A 10,470-nucleotide genomic window follows, 5' to 3' on the forward strand; every position below is an offset into this window, starting at 1 on the left:
TATCACAGAGCATTTTTAGCTAGCTTCCTAAACTAAAATTTTCACAAAAGATCTTATGCAATTTTGATAGCCTAGTGTATATTATAGTAAACATCTTCACTTACCAACATGGGAAGAGTCCTGAATCTTGGAAATAGCATCAGCAGCTGTGTAGAATTTTCGTCTCCTTGAATCATCCGCCATCTTGAAAAACTTCTAAAATTGCCTAAGTCAATTTGTCTGGTGACTGAAGCAAAATAAAACTGCCTAAGTCACACTCTTCATATAGGCAATTATACAAAAGGGGTAGAACGGCATGATCTGTTTAATTGAGGATGTAGGCAATTTTACCAGATGTGGCTAGCATCATGAAGAGATGATTTAGGCAAAAAAAAATTTTGAAAAAAAAATGACGTAGGCAATTATTTTAAGAAGGTGACGAGATTGGTCTAAATAGTATGGAGTGAAATTACACACGAACAGATATTTTTACACACACAGAGATACTTTCCCACACGCACAAATCTTTTTACACACAAACAAATCTTTTTACGCACGCACAAATCTTTTTACACACACACAAATCTTTTTACACACGCACAAATCTTTTTACACGCGCACAGATATTTTGAGACTATTGAGACTATTTTCACTCCATAAAATAGTGCGTACTCTACAGTTTTTAACAAAATAAGCTAAAGAGTGGCTAATAAACTAGAGTCTCTGGATTCCAAGTTTGTTCTAATTCCCTTTTCTGGGTGAAAAGTGAGTACCGTACTCCACAGTTTCTAACAAAATGAAATAAAAAGAGTAAAGGACATATTAGGGCACAGAGCAACTTTTTTTTTTTTGCATTCATAGATTTAAGCTTTTTTGTCAAATGTAATATTTGAATCTTATTTAGCTCACTAACTCCTATGTTAATAAAAACAGTTTGAAGCGAGAGGGAGGGGCCGAGCATATGAATGGCCAACAGCTCAGCATGTTGGAGCAGAGAGAAGCTGACGGTAGATAGAAAAAGAGAAAGCATGTTTTTTTCTTACAATCTTCAACACATAGCCTTTAAAAATTACGTAATAAAATCTTTTACATTTTTACCATAAAAACCCTGGTGCTTTGACCAATAAGTTTAAGTTATGATAATATTCATTATTTCTATTATTGATTGTCAGTCAACCTGGACATGGCAAAACTAAAAAAGGTTTAAAAATAAAGCAACTTAACAAGTTATAATTTAAATAATACATAACTTGTATTGCGAGCTGCTACAATAAATCAATATTTATGAAGAATTTTATTAAAACTTGTTTTTATTTAGAGCCTTAAATGTTTTGTACAGATGTAGCAGAAAGAAATTAGTTATGTGACACTGAAGCAAACTCAATTCTAAACTGAATTTTAATTTTATTTTGACTTTGAGTCTCAACAGTTTGTTTACTAAGAAATACACACTTTTGATGTGTATTGCCACCTATAGTAATTTTTGATCCTGGAGTTTGAACAGGTTAAAAACTTTTTAAACCACACTTTACGTTACATATTACTGTAACGTTGCCAACCTTTGAAAAATTGCTCTTAAGAAATGTTGCAGTGCCACGGTAAGCATAGACATAATATAAGAATAGATGCCTCAAGAACCGCTCTCGCCTTTTGTAGCTGACGGGATTTAGGGCGGCCATCTTGGAGCGGTCGACCACTCCACTCAGCGTTATATGTCTGGCAGACACAATAACATATCAGCGCATTAAATCGATCATAATACACATTTTTGTTACTTAAAACCTTATTCAAACAGTTATCAAAGCTACATTTATAAACAATTGTATTTTAAAGTTTTTTTTAATTGTATTGATACATAGTTCAGGATATTTAAATATGCGGAGTGGGGAAAACAATACAATAGGAATAAAATATCCTGATATTGATGTAATATTGATGTATGATGAGCATTTTACAAAGCACACAGCCGTTGATAATTTATTTAATTATTTAGTAATATCAATACATATTTATATAAATATACAAACCAAATAAATAATTATTAATAATGACACAAATAAATAATGATTAATACTGAATAATATATATTACATACATGTTTATATAAACATGTATCTAATTATTCATCGGCTGTTTTCCAGCCGACGAATTCTAGCTTCAGTGATTCAGCAGCTGAGATTGAGTCCAAAATCCGATGCGAGATTCATCCGTGCTGCAGTGAATCCGTCTCTCTTTAAAGATATTTCCCACTTCTTCCTCACATCGTGTCTTTATGAAACCTTCAAAACAAAAACGGAAGATTTGGGATGTATCTTACGTTTGACAGAGTGAAAGAATTACATATAAATAATAGTCTTTACCAGCTGTATAAACTTTGCTAGTGAATATGGCGTAATATATATGTGTGTGTGTGTGTGTTACGCCAACCCGGTAACAGGTGTTACGTCACGTAACACCTGTTTTACACCAAGCACTATAGCTAATATTAGCTGGTATCTCGCCGGTGGACATAAATTCAGTGAATCACAAAAAATGCACAATCTAATCTAATCTAATCACAAAAAATGCACAATAATATGTCCATCTTACTTTCGAAATGTTGTCTGTTGAGCCCTCATATCAATAGTCCGTCGATCCGAACAACAATATCCCGCAGTGCTGAGGAATCTTATGCTGTTTTGGTTGTGCAAAGTAGGAGGACGACCGCTCCAAGATGGCCACCGTATTTCCTGCGCCAGAGCAGCCAATGCGGGGTCTACTCTTATATTATGTCTATGAAGGTATGTCCTTTTATCTAGCAGTGCTGGATCCGGCGGGAAATCCGGCGGCATACATAAAGCCCCGCCCACTCGGCGCTCTGCTACAGAGGCGTGTAAATGGTGCAGACCCATTGATGACGCTCAGCTCCGACAACTAGCCAGGGATCTGCTAAGAAGTAGCAGTTTGCGACTTCCTTTGTTTTTGACCATTGTGTCATTGCGAGGTTTGGGACATGGCTGAAAAGGAGGGTAGGTTAAATACAACTCTGTAGCATGTGGGCAAAGGTTTAGTTTTCTTTTATGTATCGCTTTGTGCGGGTTTGTCGGGCTTTATGGTTAGCATCTTGTGCTAGCTCAGTGAAGCGCAGTCATGCTTTCTGGTCTTTGACTGCGTGCTGGTGGAGCTTATGTTATGTTCAAGAACTTCTGTCAAGGTTTCCACAAAAGGCCTTCTGCATTCCAGGTGATTAAGCATGGTGAAGAAAACCCTGAAACTCGAGTAGATTGTACAAAGTTTGTAGCAATATTACAACTAAAAAGTGAAAAATAAGGTGTCTATGGTGAAATGACTAAAATAAAAACCTTACAACGAGACCTGCCCTATCAGATAGATGCGTGGGACAAAAGAGTCCAAGAATATGGAAATCTTGGACACTTATTGGTTGTAAAACTCTCTTGCGAGCACTTTTTGGAATTACCAGCCAGATATTTGCGTTAAATCAGCCAAACTCACTTTAGATGTATTATCTTACCGATAAAACAACAGACCACAGTCACCTTTTTCCCCATAAACGGGATAAACTCTTTTTCAACTGACAAGCTTCTGCATTCTATGTACGTCACTGGGAGACGTCACAGTTGTTAGTTGAAGATCTCCCTGAATCGTTTTTGCAATATAGGCACATGTATACAGAATTACTAAATGCAAGGGGTTAGGAGACAAACTTTAGACAAGAACTTACAAAAAAAACCCCACACAAACAGAAAATAAATTTACTAGTGTATAGAAAAGCATCACTTATCTGTTATCTATATTTAAGAGTATAACTGGTTCCTACAGAATATGCTTTATTAATCCCCAAGGGGAAATTGCTTGTGGTTTTCTTGTTCCCAAGTCTTTTACCTGTGATGCTGTGTTGCAACAGCTCATTGCTAAAGTGTTGGACTGATAGTCTGTCCATCTCACATTGTGAAAGAGAAAAGTTTAAAGAAACAGAAGTTTGACAAAATAGACAACAACAAAAAACTGTATTTATTATTCACAGGATCTAATGCAGTGGTCTCAAAGGGCCGGTGTCCGGTAACTTGTAGAAGTCTCTCTGCTTCCGCACACCTGGCTCTGATGAGCTCAACAGCAGAGCTCTGTGGAGCTTGACTCCATGCTATGGAGGAAGTTTCACCATTTAATTCCAGTGTGTAGGACAAGGGACACATCTAAAGGTGGCAGGTCTCTGGTAATTCAGGACTGCAGTTTGAGATCACTGATGTAGTGTTTGTAGATTTGAGAGTATTTTACTTTGAAATCATATAAGCAAAGAGAAAAATCTATTATTAATTTATCAATAAATGGATGTTTTATGATTTTAAAAATCATATCCTTATTAGGTTAAAGGTTTATAAATTAACCTTTATGCCAATCAAGATAAATGGCACCTAATGAGTACCTAAAAACATGAAATATAAATAAAAAGAAATCTGTTGGTCTTTGTCATAAAGACAAATCAGACCTGTTTCTTTACTTTCATGTAGCTTAGGAAGAACAGTTGAACACAGAACTGCAAATACACATGCACATGTTTGCTTAACATCTCCTTTCTAGTCCATGGTATTGAGTGATAATGTGCAATATAATTTTTAATAAATAAATACAAATTTATGACTTATTTTTATGTGAATAACCTTTCCATTATAAATAGGTTGTAATTATCTAAGCATTACTTGCACTGTGATTCATAAATTCAAGTTTTGAGAGAAAACTAGATTATCTGTATTTCAAACATGTGGGAGTGCATGAAAACATTAAAGGTGCATGGATGAATTGCTGACAAATTTTTGATGTGATTGTGGTTGTCACAATGGTAACGTTTCTATACCTATATGAAGCAAAATACTCAATACCATTTCTATACTGCAACATTTTTTGAAGGTTGCCGGTTTCATCCAGTTGAGAGCAAAATTATGATTAATCACAATGTCAGTATTTGAATTTTCCATAACTGGAACAAAACCAAAAAGTAGGGGGAGAACTCAGCCTTTGTTTAGAAAAATATCTAATTAAAAAATGTCACTTCCTTGTTTGGCAAAACAGTAGACAGTTGTTCTGCTTTGTGAGAGCAGATGTGGTTCTGCTGGAGGTTACTTCCTGTTAAAAGAGTTTTTCCTCTGTACCGTCACTACATGCCTACTCAGTATGAGGAATTGTTGTAAAGTCAACAACACAAATGATTGTCTGCTGTTGCTTGTGCTACAGCTGGCTAATATGGCTTAAAAATAAAATCTGCAATTTTAAGTTTTTTTTCTCACTTTCTCAACAAATGATAGAAAATATTTAAATGCAAATTAAATGTAATCTAAAATATATTTAAATGTTAAATATAGTTTCAAAAACTGACTTTTTAAAAATCCTGCCTTCTGTGAGTTGTCCTGAAGTCCAAATAAATGGAAGCTGTAAAACACGCTTATCAAACAAGATTGAAAAGCATGGATGGCTAACATCACTGAATTATGGAAACACAAGTAGTACATTGGTGAGAATAAAACCCTGGTTTTAAAAAGTTCTATTGTACAAAACAGAAAATTTGATAAACTGATTTATTGACCAGCCACTACATGCCACTCCAAGTCAAATGCAAAATACCAGATTGAAAATGAAAATATTGGATCATACCATGGAGGAGGTGACGGATCCTGAAGATTAAATGGGTTTAAAACTGAAGGCTTACAGAATCTAGAGCAACATGCCAAACTAAGATCATTTAAATGGTAAAAGACCAATCATAGTAACTACATTTTAACAACTTCAAGTCACTTTTTTGCACTCACATTTACCTGGTAGAAGTCTAGTGGTAAATTTTGCCACCAGACTCTACACAAACCGGTGCCTAAGTTTCACCGAACAGTGGACATTATTTGCTCTGAGGACCAATTCTTTCCTCTTTATGGCCAGCCAACCCCAACTTCTAATTGAAGCGGGGTGGTTGGTTATGCGCAGCCTGGAACAAAATGCTACTTATTAAAATACTCAAATATTCAATAAATAGTTACAAATTCTTGCATGCAAATTGTTATTGATATGTAAATCTACAGTTAAAGTACAGTGCTGAATAAAATGCTAGTTAAGGTGATTTTAATAAAGTGCAAAGGTGTTCTTAAAGTGGTGTGCAAGATACTTCAGTAGAAACAGTCCCAGTAATGAAGACATCTTAATTAAAGCCAGTTTATAACCATAGAAATAGAAGTTTCTGATCATGATAAACTAACTCTGAGAAAATATTAATTAAGGATGAAAAGGTAAGCCAAATATTTCTGATTACTTGTGTTCATACATTTAACTTATCCCTTGCTTTTCCTCTTCAGTGTACGACGATGCAGTGGAAGAAAGGGTCATCAATGAAGAATACAAGATCTGGAAGAGGAACACTCCATTTCTGTATGACCTGGTCATGACCCATGCCCTGGAGTGGCCCAGTCTGACTGTGCAGTGGCTTCCAGATGTCAACAGGTAATTACAATTGTTTCTGTAATAAAGTCTCAGTAATGGTGACATGGACATGCCTGATGCACCGCTGATCTGGAAAAATCAACCAGTTTGCATCTCTGTCTGGTAATGAGGCAGCTGCTTTTTCTTTGGTAAGCACAAAATTGTCCTCCTGGAGACTGACTGGTAATGAGATTTTATTCTCTTAGATTATTGTTGATGGTTTTCCCCTTGTGACATTTCACAAGCCAGTAATCCTCTGACATCAAAAGGCTATAAAAAGTACAACACGGAGACAATATGGTACATGCTTTTTCCAGTTACTGTCATCCCAGAACAACACAGAGAAACCTATTGGCAGGTAATTGTCTGGAACTTAATGGTCAAGTGAAACACCTCCACACCTCCAAAGAACTTTGGGCATAAATCCAGTGATCTTACAACTACAACAGCAAGAAGGGAAACCTGAACCCAGAGTTTTGAAAGAGAAACCCTGTGCCTTTCTCCCATTGATGTACAGTTTCCCTGCTGCCCTAGCCTGGCCCACTGCCTTCCTCCACAATTCTGCTTGAAATAATTCTCACTCCCAGCACAGTCTGGACTTTCTGCCCTGTACATGGTCATATCTGGTAGAATTTTAAACGGGCTAATCAGCGAGCAGAAGAAGTTGTGAATGATGACGTTACTACAGGAAGTCCAGTCTCTGCTAGGCCTTAATCTGAACAGTGTTTATGTGTGAGGTTCATCTCTAATCTTAGAGTGGTTCCGAAGAATCAAAGTCAGGATATATTTACTTCATGTTCATGTCTAACATCTTTATAAAATACAGTTTTTCTTTTACAAGCAGTTTTTCTGGGCTGTTTGAAACTAGCATTGATTCTCCTTATCTTTTCTTTGTGAAAAATGCATGCTTAGACCAGAGGGGAAGGACTACACAGTCCACCGTCTGGTTCTGGGGACCCACACATCAGATGAGCAAAACCATCTTGTAATAGCCAGTGTCCAGGTACCAAATGACGACGCCCAGTTTGATGCATCACACTACGATAGTGAAAAAGGAGGTTAGTACACAGATCATCTTGCAATTTCATAGCAACAAAACTATTTTCTATGAACAAAATCAAAATTTTAATGACTAAAATTTCTAACTGTCCATGGCCAAAGTATTCATACCACTTCAAACTTTACCACATTTTGTGACATTCTGACCACAAACCTCAATAGATTTGATCTGATTTTCATTGGTTCATTTTCATTTCAAGTTATTTCTGTAACCATTGCAGGGTTTTCTCCAGAAAACTTGCTAAGCCCAGTGGTCAGGGCGCCGAGGCGGTCCACCATGTTTTTGTATTAAAATATGTTAAGTAGGCAGGAAATGTAAAAATATTACTGGGTAATTTTATGTTACCTGAAAACATCGCCAATGAAACGCTACTTAAACCCACAACTAGTCTTAAAAACAACTAATCAAAAAATACAATTAAAATGAATATCAATCATTTGAACTTCTGTTTAATCCAAATTAAGTCAGCAGCTCCATCAGGCCCCCAGGGCTTCAGGGGCCCATAAATCCTAATATGTTAACACAGACCACAGATACATGAATGTAGCACTTGTTTATTGAGATGATCAATGCTGTTAAATTTGATTTAATGGTTTCAACACACATAAATTAAAACATTTTAAATTGTTTAACATTTATATGTAAGATTTTAAGGAGCTGGCAAGTTTACTTTGTAAAAGTTCAAAGAACAATATTCATAGTTAAATTGTTACCATAGCTACAATCTGATGCTATGAGTTTAATCTTTGAGTTTGAGCTCTGTTAATACAAATGAGAAAACAGCTATTATAACTTATTGATTTTTAGGTTGGCCAATTAAACTACTTCCCCTCTCCCAGATTTCACTAAATTTAGCACAGAAGCTATAAGTGGTACTGATGTTTTTAGCATGAAGAGGGGCCCACAAGTCAAATTCTGCTCCAGGCCTCATGCAGCCTTGGACCGGCCCTGCATGGTGAGTCAAATCCGCTGCACTGCGCAGAGATGCGCAGCAAACTGGAGATTTAATTCAATGCTGCTAATGTCGCTTTAGTAGCTCTTCCATTTCATGTCTGTTGAGTTTTTAACAAGAAACTATTTTGGTTGGACGAGTTTCTCAGATGTCCGTGCGGCCGCGCACATTAACTCTGGCTGATTAAATGGACAAAGCATTTAATATGGTTTGATGCTTCGTTTAACTGTAAAAATAAATATAAAGCCAGCTTCATGCGTGACTGCGAGGCAGCAAGCGCGAAAGCTCCTCACCAGGCTGAACCTGCATGATGAAGTTAGTGCTGGTTCGTTAACCACTAACGCTCCGACCAACCGGGAACACATACATAAACTTTATCAGCGCAGACAGAGCCGGGCGCTGGGCAGCGTGTTGAAATGGAAAAGCCACACAAAATTCTTTGTCCAGAAATATAAATCATTCTCTACAAGTTATTCCTGCGGTTCACATAGAGCTGCGCAACCAGAGCTAACGCGGTGGGGTTTGAACTCCTACCTTGATCAAAAGCTCTGGAAAGAATCATAATTCCTCACAGTGGGTTGATGTAAATATCCATACAGGTCAGCCTGTGTCCAGTCTGAGTGAAAGGAGGCGTGGATCCGCGCTGAGGTAAACTTAAGTCATCCAGCTGCTGCAGCGTGCGAGGCAACGCACAGAGGCACCAGCGGTGTGATTGGTCCGGCTTTAACTGCATAAACTATAAACCTATCTTCTCTAAACTTGTATTTTAGGAATTTAGGAATAAATCTGCTCCGCCAGTGAAGCACTCAGAGCAACAGAGATGCTGGCAATCCGGCTTAAAAAAGAAGGGAAAAAAACCAAACATTTTTGGTTTTTTATTATTTATTATTATTATTATTATTATTATTATTATTTTCCTAAAAACATACACAAGAAATGCTTAGCCTGGCGGCAGGGCTAGCAAAGCATGGTGGGCTGCCAGGCCTATAATACACTGAGGGAAACCCTGCATTGTTGCTTTTTGGTCATTAACAGAGGTACCAGCAATTTTGTCTGTGTGTGTAGATCTTACACACATAGATTTAGCATTATGAATGCCATTCTAAACCACATACATAAATTATATTCACTTAGCATGTTGAAACTTTGTTTTTTATTTTATTTTATTTTTTTATCTTCCAGCAGGTATGTTGTTGGAGATTCTGCTGTGTGTAGGTGTGGGGTGTTCATGACCTCTGAGTAAATAACAGGTACAGTATGTATGATGAGAAGCAAATATCCAGTGATGCTACTGGCCGTAGCCAGGGTTGGAGCATTATGTTTCTAATACCAGAACCAAACGGTACTGTAGTTCTTCTATTACGCTGTAACTGGCCACAGGTGATGTTTTATATGCAGCTGTTCAGTGTTTTATCAGACTCTAGTGCTTTCAGTGTTGGGCCTGTGTGTTGTCAGAGTTTGGCGGGTTTGGCTCAGTGAGTGGGAAAATAGAGATTGAGATCAAGATTAACCATGAAGGAGAGGTGAACCGAGCACGCTACATGCCCCAGAATCCCTGCATTATTGCCACCAAAACTCCCACATCTGACGTTCTGGTCTTTGACTACACCAAGCACCCATCAAAGCCAGGTGAGTCAAGATGGAACTTTTGCCTATTGACTGTTCCTAAATAGTCAATAGGCATTTAGCCTATTGACTATTTAGGAACTGGAGTGATCATAAATTATGAATATGAATATTATTATTTCAGATCCCAGTGGGGAGTGCAGTCCTGACCTGAGGCTCAAAGGTCACCAGAAAGAAGGTTACGGCCTTTCCTGGAATCCAAACCTCAGTGGGAACCTGCTCAGTGCCTCTGATGACCATGTAAGTGGCTGAAGGAACACTAATAGTGCTCTGCTCTCTCCAGGGTTTCCCCCAGTGCATTATAAGCCTGGCAGCCCGCCATGCTTTACTAGCCCCACCGCCAGGCTAAGTGTTGCTTGTTTACGTTTCTAGGTGAAAAAAAAAACAAACATTT

General features: G+C 37.4%; 1 protein-coding gene across 2 annotated transcripts in view; it reads left to right on the plus strand.

Moving 5' to 3' along the window:
* The first annotated feature begins 2,852 nt into the window (after positions 1–2,852).
* Positions 2,853–10,470, plus strand: part of rbbp7 (RB binding protein 7, chromatin remodeling factor) — a 15,072-nt gene continuing 7,454 nt past the window's right edge. Inside the window, exons 1-5 of one of the 2 annotated variants that reach the window (XM_007540861.2) lie at positions 2,853–2,987; positions 6,315–6,459; positions 7,351–7,496; positions 9,903–10,079; positions 10,201–10,316. In XM_007540861.2, coding sequence (XP_007540923.1) covers positions 2,972–2,987; positions 6,315–6,459; positions 7,351–7,496; positions 9,903–10,079; positions 10,201–10,316 — 600 coding nt within the window. In that variant the 5' untranslated portion in view covers positions 2,853–2,971. The remainder of the gene's footprint in view (positions 2,988–6,314; positions 6,460–7,350; positions 7,497–9,902; positions 10,080–10,200; positions 10,317–10,470) is intronic. The other variant, XM_007540862.2, reaches the window with a different exon arrangement.

This window comes from Poecilia formosa, unplaced genomic scaffold (genome assembly GCF_000485575.1).
Source record: "Poecilia formosa unplaced genomic scaffold, Poecilia_formosa-5.1.2 Scaffold569, whole genome shotgun sequence".
Taxonomy (NCBI): Eukaryota; Metazoa; Chordata; class Actinopteri; order Cyprinodontiformes; family Poeciliidae; genus Poecilia; species Poecilia formosa.